This window comes from Caretta caretta, chromosome 2, assembly GCF_965140235.1.
Source record: "Caretta caretta isolate rCarCar2 chromosome 2, rCarCar1.hap1, whole genome shotgun sequence".
Taxonomy (NCBI): domain Eukaryota; kingdom Metazoa; phylum Chordata; order Testudines; family Cheloniidae; genus Caretta; species Caretta caretta.
Genome location: NC_134207.1, coordinates 184,094,759 through 184,116,653, shown reverse-complemented (window position 1 = coordinate 184,116,653; position 21,895 = coordinate 184,094,759). Strand labels below are relative to the sequence as shown.

Here is a 21,895-nt window from a genome sequence, read left to right as displayed (position 1 = left end):
TAAGACCCAAGCTGTGGAGCCTCTAGAACTGCTGACTGAGATCCCAGGGTTGGCGGTAGTGAAGCTGACTGGTTTGCAGAGGTGTTTGGCCTCCTGGCAGAAGATTACAGTGCCACCAGCAGGATAATTGTGTCTGGGGTGGAAGAATTTTACATGTGGATCTGTAGGGGGACCAAGTTGGAGATAGAAGGATTAAGTACTGTCAACTCAGAATCACCTCCCCTCCCCTTTTATGCCTATGAACCTGGTAAGTTCCCCTGCCACTTTTGTGAAGGATGTGCTGTGGCAATGTGCCTTTAGAAAGAACAAGAAGTAGTTACACCCTTAAAAATTGCCATCATAGGATCTGTAGTGTGTATTTTATACTCAGTATAAGACTAAAACAAAACTGAGGAAATATGCAAAATAAAAGCAGGTTATACAGAAAATGCATTAATAAAAAGAGGTACTATGGTTTTGTTAATGCAGCTAAAAGCTTCTATGCAAAGGAAGGAATAATAATTACAGTTTATACCCTGTTATGTCTGAGATCTTAGAGCTCTGATTGCTGTGCAAACTGGGAGGGAAGGAGACAGCCTCATGCCCTGCTTTTTCTATCCATTGACCCACACTGTGAAGTTGCAAGCAAGTTAGGCTTCTCCTGTTGGCTTAATTTAAAACTGGCTCCCTTTGAGATCCACTCCCCTGAGCAGCGTGTGTTTAAATGGATTCACAGAGAGTTCTTCCCCTTTGACGACTGGCTGCAAAACTTAATAGTTATCTCTTTAACAAAAGTGATATCCCTTCTTATCACCACTTAATTTTAATTAGCTCTTCCTAGTTCCTTGATCATCCCAGTTCTTTGGAAGATCTAGGGTTTAGCCTTGTCTTTCAATCTCACACAAAATAATAAAATAAAATTAGAAGTTTTGAAAGCAATAAAAGAAAAAGCATATTGTGTCGTAATGCAAATATATAAATATGTTGTAAATATATTTGTTTCAAAACACATTCCTTGGTCATTTTCAACCTGAAAAGGGAGAGGGATGGGAATGAATTTATGCCCTTTTTGCTTTATGATGTATTGAGAAGACTAGAAATAACTTTTAAAATTTTAAATAATGTGAATTTTTAGGGCCTGTCTTTTCTTTTTGGGTGGAGATCTCCTGTCAAGAACCCAGAGATGTAGGCTGGGAGCTCTTCAGCCCTTAATTTTTGTTTTTTTTTTAAAATATTTCAGTTTCTATTTAAAAAGGAAATCAAGAAGGTAAAAAGCTACTTCTGAGTAGAATCCTTTAAAGGAAAATAGTGCATTGATTAAGAACTGTCAAGCCTTTAATTATACCAGTGTCACTGGTTCTGTGTTAATACTTAGTCTATCCTGTGTTTGCTATTAAAATGTTGACATATACCACTTACAAGTAATTAACAAATAGGGAATATCGCAGTAACATGAATTACTTGCAAATGGTAAATGTCTACATTTTAATCGCTACCACTGTAGAAGTATTAATTCCAAAATTAATATTTTCTTGAGTGAGGTTTGTAAAAGTTCATTTTTTCCCCCTATAGGCATTGGCTAGCATAAGTCATGTTGCCCATGTTACTGTCACAACTAAAACTGCTGATGCAAAGTGTGCATACAGGTATGCTGTGTATTCACTCTCTTAAAAAGTTTGTGTTGTGTGTAATAAACATTTATTCTCTTTTCAAAGTTGTTAATAATATGGATGGTATCTTGGATACAAATAAAGTCATGGAAGGGATGATTTTAAGAGGAGGGCATGGTCATTCAGGACAGAGGAAAAGGGGAGTTTCAGGCATATGGGTGGCTACAAAAACAATGCAAATATCAAATGGAAGAAGAATAAAATGGAGCATTGTGGAGGAAGCTTGTAATAGGACTAGAGATGACAAGCACGGGGGTGGTAGAAGGAAGTGAGAGCAAAGATATAGGCAGAAGCACAGTTGTGGATCGAGTGCTCTTTATTCAGACCAGAGGCTCTCAAACTGGAAGGCGAGAGAAGTTTTAGAGGGGCGGGGGGGAAATATACTGCGCACATTTTACCCACAGCAATGAATAACTAGCAAAGCTGATTCCTCCAAACATATCAGGTCCTCAGATGGTGCTGTGCATTTGTCTCTAGATGGTGCTATGCATTTTTACAGATTTCTCTTAAGCTTGCATCGCATTACACAAAGTCATTGCCATCCATACGTTAATCCGTTTGCTATGATGCAGTGTGCACATTTAATGATAAGCATTGATCACAGTTTTGCTTTTGCTCTTATTGCAATGGATTGTTGGTTCTGTTTGTATCGTTACTGTTTCTAATATTTAGTGAGTTGTGTGTCGATTTTTTTTTAATCGGTAAAAAATTGTGTGGTGAGGCAGGGGCGTAACCTACTACAGACAACAGAGGGTTGCAGTCAAATAAGTTTGAGAACCACTGGTTCAAACTATAGAGGTAAGTAACGTTGCTGGGTTTAGCTAATTTAACGTAATTTTAAACCTTCATATAAGATGAACAATTCCTTTAAAGTAGGGCTGTGAAGCGATTAAAAAAATTAATCGCGCAATTGATTGCGCTGTTAAACAACAATAGAATACCATTTATTTTAAATATTTTTATATGTTTTCTACATTTTTAAATATATTAATTTCAATTACAACACAGACTACAAAGTGTACAGTGCTCATTTTATATTTATTTTTGATGACAAATATATGCTCTGTAAAAAACAAAAAAATTGTATTTTTCAATTAACCTCATACAAGTACGTTAGTGCAATCTCTTTATCATAAAAGTTGAACTTACAAATGTAGAATTACGTACAAAAAACCCTGCATTCAAAAATAAAATGTACACCTTCAGAGCCTACAAGTCCACTCAGTCCTCCTCCTTGGTCAGTCAATCACTCAGACAAACAAGGTTGATCACAATTTGCAGGAGATACTGTTCCCTGCTTCTTGTTTACAATGTCACCTGAAAGTGAGAACAGGTGTTCGCATGGCACTGTTGTAACTGGCATTGCAAAATATTTACGTGCCAGATGCGCCAAACATTCATATGTCCCTTCGTGCTTTAACCACCATTCCAGAGGACATGTGTCCATGCTGATGATGGGTTCTACCTGATAACGATCCAAAGCGATGAGGACTGCCGCATGTTCATTTTCATCATCTGAGTCAGATGCCACCAGCAGACGGTTGATTTTCTTTTTTGGTGGTTTGGGTTCTATAGTTTCTGCATCAGAGTGTTGCTCTTTTAAGACTTCTGAAAGCATGCGCCACACCTCATCCATGTCAGATTTTGGACGGCACTTCAGATTCTTAAACCTTGGGTCAAGTGCTATATTTTTACAAATCTCACATCGGTACCTTCTTTGCGTTTTGGCAAATCTGCAGTGAAAATGTTTTTAAAACGAACACGTGCTGGGTCATCATCAAAGACTGCTATGAAATATATGCAGTATGCAGGTAAAACAGAGCAGGAGACATACAATTGTCCCTCCACGGAGTTCAGTCACAAATTTAATTGAAGCATTATTTTTTTAATGAGCATCATCAGCATGGAAGCATGTCCTTTGGAATGGTGTCCAAAGCATGAAGGGGCATACGAATGTTTAGCATATCTGGCACGTAAATACTTTGCAGAGCCGGCTACAACAGTGCCATGTGGACACCTGTTCTCAATTTCAGGTGACATTGTAAGTAAGAAGCAGGCAGCAGTATCTCCCGTCAATGTAAACAAACGTATATGTTTTAGTGATTGGCAGAATAAGAAGTAGGACTGTGTGAACTTGTAGGCTCTAAAGTTTTACACTGTTTTGCTTTTGAGTGCAGTTATGTAACAAAAAAAAAAATCTACATTTGTAAGTTACACTTTCATGATAGAGATTGCACTTCAGTACTTTTATGAGATAAACTGAAAAATACTATTTCTTTTGTTTATCGTTTTTACAGTACATATATTTGTAATAAAAAATAATAATATAAAGTGAGCACTGTGCACTTTGTATTTTAAGTCAATATTGAAAATGTAGAAAAACATCCAAAATATTTAATTGTCAATGGGTATTCTGTTGTTATAAGTGCAATTAATCGCGATTAATTTTTTTGAGTTAATCATGTGAGTTAACTGTGATTAATTGATAGCCCTACTTTAAAGGAATTCTATTTTAGAGACCAATCTAGTGCAAACTTTCTTGTCCATTTTTCACTTTCAGATAAAATTATATAGGTAGAACTGGTTACTTGATATTTCCCATTATAAGACCATGTTTTCAGTTGCTTATGATTTTGCCAAACTCTTAACCACTGAAAATTTTCTTTGCTGGGTATATACCTCAGACTAAATTACTTGGGGAAATTTTACCCAAATTGGTTCAGCTGTTCCGAGAATGAGGCTAGGAAAAAATACATTGTTTTGTCCATGTTAAAAAAAAATTCTGGCAACCTTTTCTTTGATGAGCTTTAGTGAGCCCATGCTTTGGAGCAGGGAGTTAAAATTTGGCAAGGAAGTGGCCTTTGTGATGAGCCTTTTGCCATTCTGATGAAAACCTACCCAAATTTGGCCAAGTTATAAGCCTTTGAAAATTTACAGTTTGCATATGCTCACTAGAGAGTTCTTAGATTTTTGTCAGATAAATTTCCTGAAGATTCTGTCCACATTGGGCATGTTCCCCTTGGGCATATCAGTTATGATGCAATCTCTAATTACAACATTATATTTGAGGATACTCAGAGAACCTCATGGCTTAAGACACTCCAAATACGGGTGGTTTTTTGTTCAGATTTGGTTTTTTTCCCCTTTCTAGGTTATGTCTTGCTTTATCTTATACAAACTGACTTACCTTGTCTCTCTAAGAAAAGGGTAGGTGAGATAATATCTTTTATTGGGCCAACTTCTGTTGTTGGTGAGAGACAAGCTTTCCAGTTTACACAAAGCTCTTCAAGTTTGGAAAACTAGAAGACCTGAAGAAAAGCTCTATGTAAGATCGAAAGCTAGTCTCTCACCAACAACAGAAGTTGGTCCAATAAAATATATTACATCATCCGTCTTGTCTCTGTAATATCATGGGATAAACATGGTTATAACATTGCAGCATTAAACCCTTTTGTTAACATATTTGTTTTTAATGATTATGACATCTTCAAATAGCTAACTGTTCTCTTTCTAATTTATTTTGTCTTCAACTGAAAAAAAAAAGTCCTATAGGTATCCATCTGGTACTTTGACCCACTGCCCCATAAATTAAAAACCAAAGGACTGTCCATAAATATGTACACCTTAGCCCCCACCATCCTCAGCAACCTTAATCAAGAGGGTAAAAAGATGGGCTTCGCAACACATTTGGGAGGTTCATAAATCTGGTCTCTGGCAAACCAAAAGGGAGCAGACTCTACAACTGAGGACTCCTTACAGAGAATGCCCTGCCACCAGTCCCCTTTTGTTTATGTTGAAAGAGCTTCTGCTCAAATCCCTTACCTGGTCTTAACTGTGGGGCTGGGGACGCGGGAAGAGGTGAATTCTCAGGTAACCTGGTCCCAAGCCATTTAGGATACCTTGAATTCCACCCTGAAGCTTATTGGAAGCCAGTGTATGTCACAGAGCACTGGTCTGATGTTGTACCCAAGTTGAATGCCATTTAATAAGAATGCTGCAATATTTTGCATTGGGCTGAGCCTCCAAGGTGTAGATTACAGTAATGTAATCTCAAGTTAACAAAGGCATTTTTACATGCAAAATGTTTAGAATTGGGTAGTTTTTAAATAAAGTGATAATAGTTATCTAAATTCTGTACCTGGAAAGAGATGTATATTGGCTGTCCCCGGTATCTTAAAGTTTGTTAAAATTTATGTGAATTTTGAAGAAAAATATTTGGCCACTAGAGGGCAGTCATGGTTTTTTAAAAAATGTTTTGTTTTACAGTAATGAAAATGTAGCAGTTTTTCATCTTTTTTGTTTTTGCAAACAGTGTTGTGAATATTGTTCCAGGAATACAAAAATGGGACAGTTAAGGAAAACCTGTACCAGTTAGCTTAAGTGAGAATCTCTCCTTCCATTAGAGATAAAGTTTTTGTTATAACTTAGAACTACTGTATTTCCTCTTAACAGGAAATAACTTTGTCTTATACTAACTATACAATACATAGGTAGGGACTAGAAACATGTACTACATAAACTGATTAACCTGTATAACTCACTAAAGCAATTACATCCTTCAAAGATCCTAACTATAATACTCCAATAGTGAAAATAATAAAGTGCACGTGTAGGTTTGTAAGATACTATATTTACAAGGCAGGTCTGCTAATCTAACTTGTCCCTTGCTGAAGCACTGTCCTATGGTCCTTAACAAGGAAATAGCTGAACCTCAAACAAAAAAGAAAGAGTTATAACCCCATCCTACAGCAGAGGATATTGTAAGATTCTGTTTTATTACCTGAGCAGGTGGGAGTGATTGCAAATCGATAAGAGAATAGAATACAATTGTGGCTCTTACTTGTCCACAAGACAAGGGAAAAAAAATTGCAACCAGTAAAAATAAAAATAAATTAAACCACATATAAGCTTGATTAATCATGCAGATTAGTAATTCCTTTCACATTGTCCATTTTATTTCCTCTTCAAGCTTTAAGAATACTTAAAGTTCTCACTCAAAGACTGATATTAGAGCCCAATGTTTCTTGTATCAAAAAAATCTCAAATATTTGTTTTATATTCCTGTAAATATGTTAGTGACATAGAAGTTCAAAAAATGAAAAGTAAAACTTGGTTAAAAACAAAAAACAAAAACCCCAACACTGACTGGAATGGCTTATTTCCTGAAACCCCCTCGCCCCTACCTGATTTTTCACAATATTCATGTCTGATCCCCCCTCCCCCCCAGCTACTTCAGTGTCTGACAACTATTTTTTTTTTTTTCTGATTAGAGCTAGCTATTGTGATGGAAAACTGAAAGCGCCTCCCAAACCTTGTGCTGGAAACCAGGGGACTCAGATCACGGTAGGTGGTGGTGGTGATTTGTTTCTTGTATTACCATAGTCCTAGCCCAGTTCATGGACCAGTACCCTACTGTGCTAGGTAAACACAGAACAAGATGATGATCCATGCCCCCAAAGGATTTAGGTTATTGTCTGTCTTTCTGGCCTGCACATCTACAGCCTCATCAACTAAAAACGTATTTTATAATTGCCATGTAGTTTTTGTGACCTTGTAGAGTATTTTACAGATTTTACAACAACATAAGTGCTTTGTGAAATCTGTCCAAAGACTGTAGGGCAAATTGCACAGGCTTCTCTTCCTCTCTAGATGGTGGCAGTGTATAGTGACATGGGAGAAATATTTAATTTTGTTATGTTTGGGCTTGACATGTTAGCATTGGGAGAGTTAGGTGTACATCATATTTAAAACCATGCAATATTGAATTGCATCATAAACTTAATGGGACACTGGCTTCCAAATCCAGTGTTAGGTCTAGTGTGTTAGTTGACCTAGTCACCTAAATAAAGAATCGGTACATAAAACACAGATTAATATTGTGCAGTAGATATAGCAGTATGGGAAGAGAAGAGTTAGTGTTTTTTCCCATGCTGCTCACACTTGGGAGGAGCTCTCCATGAACATATGTAAAGCTACCTTATTATCTTCCTCCAAAACCCACTTCAGAGCTCTTTTTCTGTGATGCCTACAAAATACTTTACAACAATTAAAGTGCTGGTGTGCTGAGACCACTGCCTATCATGCTGACTAATAATGTCTCATTTTTAACTTGTACTCCGCCAACTGTCTATCCATCTTTTGTCTCTTGTTTTACACTTAGATTTTAAATTCTTTGAGGCAGGGAGTATGTTCTGTGTTTGTAAAGTGCCTTGTGCAAAGGTGTCTGGTCCATGACGAGGGCTCGGAAGTGCTATGTTAATACAAATAATTAATAACAATAATAGTGGTAGCAACTCTTATAACAAAAACAGGAAACTGAACTTCCCCTAATATTTATGCCTCTAGGAGTCCAACAATATGTTTAATGTTAATTTGCTAATTTCATTATTTCAGTTGGTCCTAAATTCACAGAAGGGACTGTAGCGATGGATCTTGTTACTTAATTTGTATTGCACTAAAATACACTGAGGGGGAGTACTGTGTCTATAATTATCAACTGCAATGTACAATGTACTGCAATGTAGGGATTTTTACCTCAGAACTCTTCTTTGAGTGTTGTTTGATCTGAGGACCAAACACTGGTGAAATTTGTGCCTTCTTGTGAAACATACAGTTATCAAAAATTTTGTGATACTTCACTATCTTTCTCTAGAATGGCATTTTGTTAGGTGAAACTAAGCAGCTAGAGTACAGCTAGAACATAGAATTTGAGTGTTGTTCATAAATTAAAAGATGCCCAGACCATTTAGGTGATTTTATATCAAGAAGATTGGTTCAAATCAAATATGTTTTTTAAGTCTTGTTTCAATATGTGAATTTTTTTTTTGATTTTTTTTTTTTTTTAAATAGTGACACTTCTTTTTAATGCAGGTTGAGGATCTTTTTTACAATGTAACTACAAGGAGGAAAGCCTTAAAAAATCCAAGTGAAGAGTATGCAAAAATATTAGAAGTCGTTGGCAGGTAAAGTACTGAAATAAATAGCTCCAACTTATTTTATCTGTTGGGTTGCCTTTTTGTGTTGGTTAATGTAAGACAATCCCAATTTATATCCAAATATTTGTTTGTTAAATTAGAAACCCAAAATAACAATAGAAACCGTGGACATTACTTCCATGGTGGTGTCAGGCTGTCATTATATTGACAAAAATGCCACTGGATCAAATTGTGAGATCCTTACAAGAGTAAACTCCCATTAAAGCCAGATCAGAGTGAAAACTAAGCAAGGACCGTATGATTTGGCCAATTTTGAATGAATGCGTTGGGATTCTCACCTTCCCAGGGATAACTGAACAAGTCGGCCAATTTCCTTCTCCCTTTCCCAGAAACTGAGAGTTTATTCCATTTTACTGAAAAAATCACTAAGGGTGAGATGGAAATTTTGCTGTTCCTCGTAATGCTGGTCTGTCTGACATTGGAATGCTTTAGCTTTTGCCTAGAAGTGGTAAACTGATAGGTTCTTTTTAGAAATTATCATAATTTCCTATACTTGGAGTAAACTAGGTTGATCTTTACATTTCATGTGGTTTGAGTGGGTCAGCAAACTGTTATACTCTCATGTGGCAGCTCATTTGAACTGAATTTCTTTTAAACTAAAGAAACTGTTGCTGTATCACAAGAAATGTAGTTATTTGTTCACATGGACTTGCTTGTTAACTACTTTAGTAGAGTATGGAGGGACATGCATTTATTCTTTCATGTACTGCAGTTTTGTTTTGTACTTGTTTTTCAGGTATGCCATCCACAACTCAGGTACCAGTTTTTCAGTTAAAAAGGTATGTAGAACCTTTGTAACTTCACATACTTACATCAATTAAATAAAGGGCCTGGTCTTTTGCCATGGATTTTGTAATGGGAACAGTCTGTGAGGTCGTTTTCTTTGCATGTAAAATAATTTGTTTTTCTGTAATCTGGATAAACTAAACATCAGTTTAAAATAATAAATCCAAATAAAAACTGAGCATCAACAGTTCAGATTTTTCCTTGAGCTCACAAAGCTAACTCTTAACCATTTTGTTTTCTGAGGTGCTTCAGGATGTAAACCAATCTCTAAGGAGTTAGGATGAAACGTGGGGTGGGGATAGGTTGTCCCACATCTGCCTACTACGGGGTCTCTTGAATCTCCCTGTGAAATGATGTTGGCCTCTTTAGGAGACAGGATACTGGACTAAGTGGACTGTGGGTCTGATCCAGTCTTGCAGTTCTATGTCACCCCCTTGTTTGACTGCTTTCCCTATTCCTGGGATTTGCATCGTTTTTTTGCAGTTATTTCTTTAGGAATTTTCATATGTTGTTACAAATCCCTAAAACAAGAAGTCTTAAATCTTACCGCTTCTGAAATTTAAAATAAGAGAGTATCATATAACTGCTAGAAACTAGGTGTCTTTTTATCCAAATTGGAGTCAGGTTTGGTAGTGAACTTTTCCCAAACAAGCATTGTTTATACTATGAAACTTACTTTTTGCTGAAAGTTGTTATCAGTAACTGGTACAGCTGAACTGATGCTGACTGTGGTTTAGCTAGAAGTGTAGTCAAAGACAAACCATGTTGATATGACGGTGAAAGTAGCTGCCATTTATAGTAGAGCTTCCAGCATTGCTACCACTGGTGGTGGTGTAAATTTTTTGTTTAAAAAATAAAAATCTCTACTGTAGATAAGATCCTTTTCTTTCAAATAGTGATGCAAAGGAGAAAGGCAGCCTGTTATGTGACTTGGAAAATCAGTCTATAATGAACACTAACAGAAACTTCATAACATTGAGGTCCTGCCCAATACTTCTTTATTAACAAATTCTTAATTTTCAATTGACAAACACTTACTAGCTGCTTCTAAAATATCTTTGTTCTTGCATGATTTTTAATGATCAGCCAGCAGATTTCTCAGGATTTACTTACAAATATAGCTTTCCTTTGGCTTATTTTTATTTCATTATATTTAAATAATGAAAAAGACCCTTGAATAAAGACTGTAGTTACCCTGACCATTAATGTTACAACATAGCATCAACAGTGTTTAAAAAGCAAACATTCAGGTAAGAGCAAAACTCATTTTGGTTAGCCTAACTTAGTTAGTTAGCCAGCCAATGACAAAAAAGCTCCTTTCTAGATCTGCGTTGTTTTGGAAACATGTTCTCGCTTTTCTCTAAAAATCCTGTCAAATAGATGACTTTTATAGCATGCTCAGAGGGTCATCGAATTCAGGCTATTTTGGACCAAGAACTTATGCTTCTCTCTATCATTTTAAAACAAAATAAAAGGTAACCAAAAGCACCTAAGTGACTTAAGAGCCCCAAACCCTTTTTTAAAAAGTCACATAGGCACTTAGGAGCCTAACTTCCATCACTTTCAATAAGGCTTGACTTTTGGTGGAATTTAAGCAAGTACCTAGGTCACTTTTCAAAGTGGAACTTTGGTTCTTAAGTCACTTAGGTGCTTTTGAAAATGTTCCCTATTTGAAAATGTTACCTAAAGACTTTAATGCTATTAAAATATTGTTTATTTGGCAAATGAATAAACCACATTTCTTGCATTCAATAGAAGTTTTCTCATGAATAGACCACTCATGTCACTCTTCAAACTTGCACCTGGAGCAGTTGCCCGCTGTCCCCATATCTTGCCACAACGCATTCAAGCACTTAAATGTTGCTGTTACAGCTATACCTGCAATACTCTCCTAGTATAGATGCAGTTTATACTGACAAAGTGCTTTTGCACTGGTTAGGCAAGTGAAATAAGCTATGCTCACAAAGCACTTTCTTGCTGGTATATCTGTGTATACCCTAAGGGTTTTCCCAGCATATCCCTACCAGTAGTGCTAAGCCAGCAAAAGTTTCTACTGTACACCTGACTTAATCTCCTCTTTGCATAAATATCTACAGACTTTTAAAAAAAGCAAAAAATCACACACACACACACACACACACACACACAACCTTCAGGCAAAACAAAAATTGAGTTTGTGTCCCATATGTTTTTGCAAACTCAGTAGAAAATGTCTTGCAGTTATTGAATAGATTTCTAAAACTTCAATAATAATTGTATTTGTAAACATAGTAACACTAATTTCTTTTCTCTTTAGCAAGGTGATACGGTGGCAGATGTTAGAACCCTATCAAATGCCACAACAGTGGACAATATTAGGTCCATTTTTGGAAATGCTGTTAGCCGGTATGTTGACCATAAAGTTGTTTTTAAATGAAATCTTATTTTTTAGCTCTGCTTAAAATAAATAATTAAAAAGACCCAAAATCTCTGTGATGATCAGAGTATTTCATAGTAGTATGGTGCAAATGAATGTAGCTATTGAGTTAGCATACTACACTATTTAAGTTAAGATAAAATAACATAGGGTATTACTACCCAGCAGAGGAAAAAGCTGCAGCTGGCCTGTGACAGCTGACTCGGGTTCATGGGGCTCTGGCTGTGGGGCTGTTTCATTGCTGTGTAGGCCACTGGCCTCGGGCTGGGGCCTGGGCTCTGGGACCCTGAAAGGTGGGAGGATCCTAGAGTCCAGACTCCAGCCTGAGCCCAGAAATCTACACAGCAATGAAGCAGCCCTGCAGCCCAAGATCTGCTAGCCTGAGTTGCCTGCAGGGCCAGCTCCAGGAACCAGCTTTCCAAGCAGGTGCTTGGAGCGGCACTGAGAATGGAGTGGCAGTCCGTGTCCCGCAGCTGCAATTCGGCGGCAGCTCTGCTGCTCTTCCTGCCGTGGCGGTTTTTGGGAGGCAGTTCCGCCGCTCTTCCGAACATGGCGGCAATTCGGTGGCGACTGCTTGGGGTGGCAAAATTGGTAGAGCCGCCCCTGGTTGCCTGGTATGGGCCAGCCATGGCTGTTTAATTGCTGTGTAGACATATCCTTAGTAGCCACTGAGCTGTCCAGGAAGAGTTCCATGGTGAAGAGGCCTTAGATCATAGGTTGGCAAACTTTTTGGCCCGAAGGCCACATCTGGGTGGGGAAATTGCATGCAGGGCCATGAATGTAGGGCTGGGGCAGGGAGGGAGTGTAGGGTGTGGGAGGGGATGTGCTGTGCAGGAAGGGGCTCAGGGCAAGGGTTGGGATGGAGGAGGGGTGCAGGGTGTACAAGGGGGCTCAGGACAGGGGGTTGGGGTACAGGAGGGGTGCTGTAGGGGGCTCAGGGCAGGGAATTGGGGTGCAGGAGGGTGTGGGGTGTTGGGGGCTCAGGGCAGGGAATTGGGGTGCAGGAGGCTGCGGGGCTCAGGGCAGGGAATTGGGGTGCGGCAGGGGGTTGGGGTGCAGGAGGGGTTTGGGGTGTGGGCTCCGGCCCGGCGCCACTTACCTTGAGTGGCTCTGGGGTGTCAGTGGCATGTAGCTGGGCTAAGGAGGGCTCCCTGTGTGCCCTGGTCCTGTGCCGCTCCTGGAAGCAGCCGGCACCACGTCCCTGTGGCCCCTAGAGGACTTGGGGGCGGTGGGGGGGGGGGCAGAGGGCTCTGTGCGCTGTCCTTGCCTGTGGGTACTTCCCCCAAAGCTCCCATTGGCCACAGTTTCCTGTTCCTGGCCCCCATGGGAGCTGGTGGGGCGGTGCCTGCAGTGGGGGCCGTGGGGACGTGGTGCCGACCGCTTCCGGGAGTGGCGCGGTATACCACGGGGGTGGCAATCCCAGGGGCTGGATCCAAAGCCCTGATGGGCCAAATGCGACCTGCGGGCCATAGTTTGCCCACCCCTGCCTTAGACTGTATTAACTTTTCAGCAAATTCCCTTCAGGTTTAATGAAGATGGGGAAAGAATGATGCACATTGTACAGCTCTCTCTAACCTCACAGAAGGGTCTTTCATGTATCCAAGAACAGGGTCAGGGGGAACTAGGAATATTTCCACATAAGTGTCTGATCTTCCCTGCAATGTGCGGAAAGGGAACTGTGTGTACCTGGAGAGAATCTTCTAAACGCTGATCTTAGAGGATAGTTTGGCCCAATATCTTCTAGAAGTGCCTACACCTCCTTTATTGAAAAGCTCCTCTCAGTATTTCCTCCTATTACACCTTACTCGTTAGAACTAGTAATTCCTTCAAATGTGCTTTTCTGAAATCTTAAATCTGTATTTGTACATTGACTATAAATTCGAATTAGAGGTCTCATTGAAGAAATCATAAGAAAGGGGTTATAAAAATATCCCCTACGCCAGAAAGTCTCCACAGTAGTTGTAGGAAGAATCCCCTTCCATAAAATGCTTATCTGCATACATTTCATAGAACAGTTTTGCAGAATGCTTTGCTGCCAACTCTGTTGGACTCCTGCCAACACTGATAGAAGGGTCAGTTTGATTCTGTTACTAACATTAGAAGGAATGGAAGGAAGCTGAGGAATGGAACTGACTGTGTGACTTTAAAAATCACGTTAACTCCTTTCTAGGGAGCTATAATGATAAATTACCTAGGTTTGATAAGATTTCCTTGGCCAGTGTAAATAGGATCTAACTGTGCTATAAGAGTTTTACAAACTGCGATGGAGACTAATATCATAGAATATCAGGGTTGGAAGGGACCTCAGGAGGTCATCTAGTCCAACCCCCTGCTCAAAGCAGGACCAATCCCCAGTTAAATCATCCCAGCCAGGGCTTTGTCAAGCCTGACCTTAAAAACTTCTAAGGAAGGAGATTCTACCACCTCCCTAGGTAACGCATTCCAGTGTTTCACCACCCTCATAGTGAAAAAGTTTTTCCTAAGATCCAACCTAAACCTCCCCCACTGCAACTTGAGACCATTACTCCTTGTCCTGTCCTCTTCTACCACTGAGAATAGTCTAGAACCATCCTCTCTGGAACCACCTCTCAGGTAGTTGAAAGCAGCTATCAAATCCCCCCTCATTCTTCTCTTCCATAGAATGAACAATCCCAGTTCCCTCAGCCTCTCCTCATAAGTCATGTGTTCCAGACCCCTAATCATTTTTGTTGCCCTTTGCTGTACTCTCTCCAATTTATCCACATTCTTCTTGTGGTGTGGGGCCCAAAACTGGACACAGTACTCCAGATGAGGCCTCACCAATGTCGAATAGAGGGGGACGATCACGTCCCTCGATCTGCTCGCTATGCCCCTACTTATACATCCCAAAATGCCATTGGCCTTCTTGGCAACAAGGGCACACTGCTGACTCATATCCAGCTTCTCGTCCACTGTCACCCCTAGGTCCTTTTCCGCAGAACTGCTGCCTAGCCATTCGGTCCCTAGTCTGTAGCTGTGCATTGGGTTCTTTCATCCTAAGTGCAGGACCCTGCACTTATCCTTATAGTTAAGACCTGTCAGTACTAACCAGGGAAAATGTTTAAGCACTCTCTACCAACATCCCACCCCTTAATGCAGATCAGATAAAAGTGGAGACTGAAAAGGTATGTAGATCATAGTTTCAGGAAAAGTAATAATATTCAGTTATGGATCCAGTGACAATTTAAAACTCTCTCTTGGTTTCTCAATGCTAGTAACATGTGCCTTAAACCTTGCAAGTACTAAAATTCATGCTTGCCAGTGATAATGTAACAGTCATTCCTGTTCCTAGGTAGCCACAGGATATTGGACAATGTGGCATGTTAATTTATTGAAAAGCTATGAAAATCTAGATAATTTATAGAGGCTTTTGAAATTTTTCTTTCTAATTTTACTATCAATTTGAGGGTACATGGTAAATAAGACTACTTGGCTTCATTATTTGTGTGAGTAACAATTTTATGTACCAACAAAGAATGTTAAGACTCCCTAAAAGGATTCTGATATTGGGTAACTATCACATAAACAAAACATCTGCACTGTTGTCATAGCAGTGTTGTTGTAGCCATGTTGGTCCTAGGATATTAGACAAGGTGAGTGAGGTAACATCTGTTATTGGACCAACTTCTGTTGGTGTGAGACAAGCTTTTGAGGTCTTTGAAAGGCACTCAGAGGGTCACAACTAAATACAAGTTGGAACAGATTGATTAGTTTAAGGAGTTAACACGTATTTCAAAGGACCATTCAAGGTCAGGGCACTGGCTCCTGGGAGCTCTGCTTTCGCCACTGCGGTTCCTGGTAGAGCTCTGCAGATACTGATTTATATCCACATGGATGTAAATTTTGTATCCGCGAGGGGCTCTAGCTATCAGGGCATTTAGTGCATTGGATGAGATACCACATGTTGCGATAGGAATGTGCAGGACCCATGGATCTTGAAAGGTATATCGTGGAAGGTGTTGATCATTACAGCATTGGATATACGTCTACAGGTTTTGCATCTATTGTTCTGGCAGGATCTGGTGCTGCTTTGAGTTTGTGTGTCGTGGTCTGTGTGGAACTTGCTTCTGATGATGAGGTTGAGGAGTTGTTCGAAGGCCAGAAGAGGGATTTCAGGAAAGATTTACGTGGTCCCCATAGAATATGGGTTGTGATTGTTTGATACCCTGTATGGGTTCCAGAGTGAGGTGACAACTAGGGATGTGCAGTCAGAGTGGGGTTTATTTCTGTAATGAAGCAGGTTCTCTTGGGCTATTTGGCCCATTCCGTGATGCAATTTATTTCTCTGTTGGAGTGTCCTTGTTTGGTGAAGGCGGTTTTAAGTGTGTCAAGGTGTATATTTTGTGGTATCTGAGTGCCTGGCTGCAGATAACAGATTTTTGGTGTGTTTGGAGTGCTTACTGGATCTGTGAAGGTGGGTGTGGTGATCTGTGTGTTTCTTCTAGATATTTTTCTGTAGTGTTCCATTGTTGAAGTGGATCATGGTTTCCACAAAATTGATGCCAGTGTGAGAGTTTAATGGATGGGTAGTAGTTGTGGTGGAAATCTATGAGGGAGTTTAGGTCATCTGTCCAGATGATGAAAATATCATCAATGTATCTCAGATGTATCATTGGATTCATGGTGCATTTGTCCAGAAATTTTTCTCAAGGTGGTCCATGAAGAGGTTAGCATATTAGGTAGACATCCTAGTACCTGTGGCTGTTCCCATGGTTTGGACAAAGTGTGTGGTGTTGAATGTAATATTGTTATGGGTGGGGATAAAATGGAGCAAGAGTTTGGTGGTGTGTTGGGATGGCTATCTGACTACATTTCCTAAACAATCTGCACCGCCTTATACTTAGCTTTGACACTCAGAGTACACTTCCCAGACTTGAAGAGCTCTGTGTAAGCTCGAAAGGTCTCTCTCACCAAGAGAAGTTGATCCAATAAAAGATCTTACCTCACCACCTTGTCTCTCTGTATAACCAAATTCATAATGGTGTATTTCTACTTGCTAGTAATGTAACTATCTTAAACTCATGTCAATAAAACCTTTGCACAGCACCGCATATTTTCATGTATTCTTTTTCAAAATAAAAACTGTCTACAGAGAACTGATAGAAGTGGGCTGTGAAGATGGAAAGCTGGCCTTTAAAATGAAAGGCTACATAACAAATGCAAATTATTCAGTGAAGAAATGCATGTTTTTACTCTTCATAAATCGTAAGTGTAAAGAAATTTGTACAGTTTGTAAATACTTTGTTTCTTTTTGCATAATTTTGAGCAGAGTGTACATCCATTTCTTTCTAAAGAACAGCAGCATCAAGGCTTTGAACGTGCACCTTTTTGAAAATCACATTAAGGGCTAAATTCTGCCATTGGTGAGATCTTGTAGTAAGCAGGGAAGTCGAAAGTCAAACCAAATGTTTACCTGTCTGCAGTGTTTTGTGGTCTGGAGAGTTATAGAGTGGCTGGAGCCAGGTCCAGCCTACAGCAATCCATGCGTACCATGACACAGAGTTCTCTGTGGCTCTCCCTACCCCCACTTGCCATAGCCTTCTCCACCCAAACAGGTAGAGGCATGGGGCCACCTCCTTATCCCAGGAGTGGGAGCAGGGGCCTTCCTTCCTTAGGGGTCTCTTCTGCCCCCCATCCCCTCGCCCCCCACAGCAGCAGGGAGGTTTCCCCAAATACTTACTCCTGAACTGGAGTTTATCCGCTGGAGTGGGCGGGCAGATTGGGTCTGCTGCACTTTTTTCCTCCTGTCATACATAGAATCCTCTTCTGGGATAATGTTGGCAGGGCCACCTAGGGTAATGGGATTGTGGAGTTAACACTGCATTAAGATGCATGGGGCAGTTCTGAGTTATTGTTTCTATCATTGCGTCAGTTGCTCAAATCATGTTTTCAGGCTTTACTTCTAGCCATAAATTTACTTAAAAAAAAAAAAAAAAGAGAGAGAGAGATTCTGACATAATCGTGTGACTCTAGGAACAGGTGCCTTAAACACAGACCTTCAGTGCCTATATCATAATCCAGCCCTTGCCAGAGCAGGGGGATAGGTTTTATTCCTGTCTCACACAAGGATTTAAACTGTTCCCTGTTCTGGTCACTAAGGGAAGACAGCTTTCTTATCTCCTTCCACCTGAATATGCACAGAATGTCATCCAGGCTAAGTGACAACTGCTTTATCTGAGTACCCTCGTTTGTGCTGCAGGCTAGAGACACAGCTTAAAAGATAGTTGCACAAAAGATTAGCTCTGGCAGTGTTCTCCAAAAACATCACATTGCAAAAAGGTCAGAACACTTGTAACTCTTGTGTTGATCCTCTCATATTAAAACTGAAATAATTTTGAAAATTTTACTGTTGTTTGTAACGCAAGTTAAAAAAAATTATATGAAGGGGGGAAAAAAAAAAAGAAAAGAAAGGGAAACTGACCATATCCTAAGAGGACTAGGGAAGAGCAAGGATGGAATAGTAAATGGAAAGTGAGCAAAATACCTTATGGAGCAATTTTTAACGACCATAGATTTATATCAGTGCTTAGACACTATGGAATAGATGCTACTGGAAAAAAAAACTTCAGACTCTTGTACAGCATGAAGTTTTGGGTATAAGGGAGTACTTACGCACTATGTAGTGTGTTTAAATGTGCTGTTTGGACAAGGTGTCACAGAATGCTTTCCCATGATTTTCCCCCTTTTATTATTCATTCCAGATCGACTGGTGGAGTCAACCGCTTTGCGGAAAGCCATAGAAACTGTATATGCTGCTTATTTGCCGAAAAGTACACATCCATTCCTGTACTTAAGGTAAAGTAATAAAAAGTCTTAGGGCTTGTCTTTATTCTCCTGCTACACTGGCAATGCGGGACGTCTAATGTAGCATGTCTGGTGAAGATGTGCTATGTCGACAGGACAGCGTCTCCCGCTGACAAAGCACAATATAGACAGTGCTTTAAGTCTATTTAACTTACATCACTCGGGGATGTGTGTTTTTCACACTCCTGAGCGACGTAAGTTACATTGACTTAAGCAGTAGTGTAGACAAGCTCTTAACCTCTAATGCCTGTCTTTGTAGAGCTAGCCAGAGTCCGTCATCAATAGCTAGATAAAGGTAAGGTGGGCTTCAAGCTACAGCATGGGGCAGTTTATTCCCAAGCACGTGGTAACTGAAAGTGTGTTTCTTTCATCCTTTATAGACTAGCAAGTCCAAAACACTAAAGAAAAGGCTTGATTTTCCAGAAGTGTTGAGCACACACAACTCCAGCTTCAGTCTGTTGGATTTGTGGGTTTTCAGCACTAAAAATCAGGCTCCCTGATCTTTTTCACAGCAAGAGCAAAACTCCATCTGTCTGCCTCTCTTCTTGCTAAGAGATAGCAGGGAGCAAGAAGGCTCTTGCAGGGCTCTTAGTAAGCAGTGAGGAAAGCTCTCCAAGAAGGCAGGCCTGGGAGAGACTTTGGAGAACCAAAGACTGATTGAAGAGTTGCAGAGAGGGTGGAAATTTTTTGTTGTTGTTGAAAGATAGTTTTGAACTTTAGTTGGGACAAGTGTGACCCTGGAAGGGATGGACTAAGGACTGTGATCTGGGTAGCTGAGTTACCCGACAGAGAAACCACCAAAGTGCTGGAATGACCTTCAGCAACGGCGCTAGCCCAGTGCGGGGCTTCTATATACTATGCCTTGTGACAAAGGGGTGGCTAGTGGTGAGTAGACTGTGTTACATGTGTTCACTGAAAAGGTGACAGTTAGCTTCAAAACAGCTTTTAGAAATATCATATAACAAAATTAGTTCATTAATGGGCTGATCCAAAGTAAATGGAAAGAAACGGGTTTTGAATCAAGCCTCTTAGTATTTAGTAGATATCTAAGTATCAAAACAAGTAAGACTCCACTGCAATATCATTAGTTTTGCAGGCCCATTTTAGCTGCCTGTGGTAGGCTTATAGCCTCAATTGACATATCTTGTGCTGAGCATATTCACACACACTCCTCCATCAGTGGGATATTTTTCAGTTAGTTTTCCTTTAAAATGTTTTGCAGCCTGGAAATAGCCCCTCAGAATGTAGATGTGAATGTGCATCCTACAAAGCACGAAGTCCATTTTCTTCATGAAGACAGTATCCTAGAGTGTGTGCAGCAACATATAGAGAGCAAATTACTGGGCTCTAACTCTTCAAGGATGTACTTCACCCAGGTGAGAATATAACTATTAAGAGATGACACGTCTTCACTGTGTTAATAGCCTGTAGTAGCTAGTATTCTAAATTCAAGATTAGAATCTAGTCTGGGCCAGATACTCCTGTTGTACTGTGGATAGTCTCCTGAGAGCTGTGCTGTCCATTTATGAAGTATGTTTGCCAACATTTATATTTTAAAGTGACACTGTCAACTTCAAATCTACAGAAATAAGACAGAGAAAAAAACAGTGGCAAGGAGACTTAAAGTCAGTGTACCTGAAATTACTTTTAACTTCCTCCCCCAAACTGATTAGATTTGAAGTTGACAGTGTCACTTTAAATATAAATGTTCTTATTTATATAGGACTTTAAGTCTCCTTGCCATTGTTTTTTTCTCTGTCTTGTTTCTGCGTGAAAGACCTATATAAACAATGGAAATGATTATACACAAAGTGCTGTCAAATGCACAATGAAAACAGACTGAAAAAAATATAAGGAAAAACATTTTTCTTTATCTTTCAGTCAGTCATCTTGGGTTTTCAAATAACGAGAAGATATTTTCAGACAGAAGGGTGAATTTTAAATGGACTCTTATTAATGTTTAATCTTTTACAGTGTATTAAATTAATAGATTTACTGTTATACATTTATTCAATTTAATATTTAGGTTTATACTTAAATACTAACTTACTTAAGTAGAATCATGTATTTATTTAACACTACCAATTTTTGTTTTTGCATAATTTTGTTAATTTCAAAATATTGTATTTTACATACATACAAAGTAACTATCTAACCTAATAAACACACACATATAGGTTAGGTTTTTTTACACTTCTAACACCAGGCAGGACGAATACCAAATATAGTATAGCATTGCTAGGGATAAAACTCTTGTTTATTATAATAAACAAGCACATAAAAATGTGTTTAAAAAGTGATTGGATTATATTTCTAAGATTATAATTCTTTTGTAAGTAGACTATTGTAAAATAGTATCTAAAGAATAATAATTTTAATTAAATCTCTTTTAAAACAATTTTTAATGTGTTTATTTGTTATAATACACACAGGGGATTGCATCTTCAGAACATTTAAAGATTAACAATTTCTTAACAATAAAGATGATTTCATTCGGGTGAAATTCACCCTGGGCAGAGGGTCCGCAAGCACTTAAATTGGTCTTAAATGAGATTTAAGGGGCCAATCATACAAGGGTAAATGTCACCTTTAGAGAGATACATAAGCATGTACAGTCTCCTGATGACGCTGAATTTCTCCTCTGCTCTCCCCTCCCTCCCCCATTTTTGCAATGAAGACTTTGATCCCAGGAGCTGAATGCTCTTCCACTGAGGTTGTTAAATCAGTAGCAAGCTCCTCTTTCACAGCTAAAGGAACAGGTGATAAAGTCTATGCCCACCAGATGGTCCGCACCGATTCCCGAGACCAGAAGCTGGATGCTTTCCTTCAGCCTACAAACAAACCCTTGAGTACAGGGCATACAGCGGTGACCCTAGATGATGGTATAGGACTTTCTGATGGCAGATCCAGACAGCGGGATACGGAAATGGAAGATCTCAATGACTTTGATACAATAGTTGCTGCACAGGGGGATTCAGTGATGACACCAGAGGGGCAGAAGGAAAGTGGAAGGCTGACTCCTGAAACAGTCCCTACTAGGTAAAAATCTATGCTTGATAGTTGTATTGTTGTCTTTATATCAGAGTGGATAAAAATTGATGTTTTTAAATTTAAAAAATATTTTTAATTTAGATCAGATATTTTAAATTTATATTAAATATGTTTTAATTTTAAGAAGTAAACCCATTGAAAATTAAATTTTAAATTGGCAATGTATGTTAAGGCCT

At 39.3% G+C, this 21,895-nt stretch overlaps 1 protein-coding gene across 2 annotated transcripts in view; it reads left to right on the top strand.

Annotated features, from left to right (window-relative positions):
• The window catches only part of MLH1 (mutL homolog 1), a 38,002-nt gene that overhangs the window by 3,005 nt on the left and 13,102 nt on the right, over positions 1 to 21,895 (top strand). The window contains exons 4-12 of one of the 2 annotated variants that reach the window (XM_048838987.2): positions 1,552 to 1,625; positions 6,920 to 6,992; positions 8,520 to 8,611; positions 9,381 to 9,423; positions 11,727 to 11,815; positions 16,957 to 17,069; positions 18,566 to 18,659; positions 19,891 to 20,044; positions 21,346 to 21,707. In XM_048838987.2, the coding sequence (XP_048694944.2) occupies positions 1,552 to 1,625; positions 6,920 to 6,992; positions 8,520 to 8,611; positions 9,381 to 9,423; positions 11,727 to 11,815; positions 16,957 to 17,069; positions 18,566 to 18,659; positions 19,891 to 20,044; positions 21,346 to 21,707 (1,094 nt within the window). The remainder of the gene's footprint in view (positions 1 to 1,551; positions 1,626 to 6,919; positions 6,993 to 8,519; positions 8,612 to 9,380; positions 9,424 to 11,726; positions 11,816 to 16,956; positions 17,070 to 18,565; positions 18,660 to 19,890; positions 20,045 to 21,345; positions 21,708 to 21,895) is intronic. The other variant, XM_048838989.2, reaches the window with a different exon arrangement.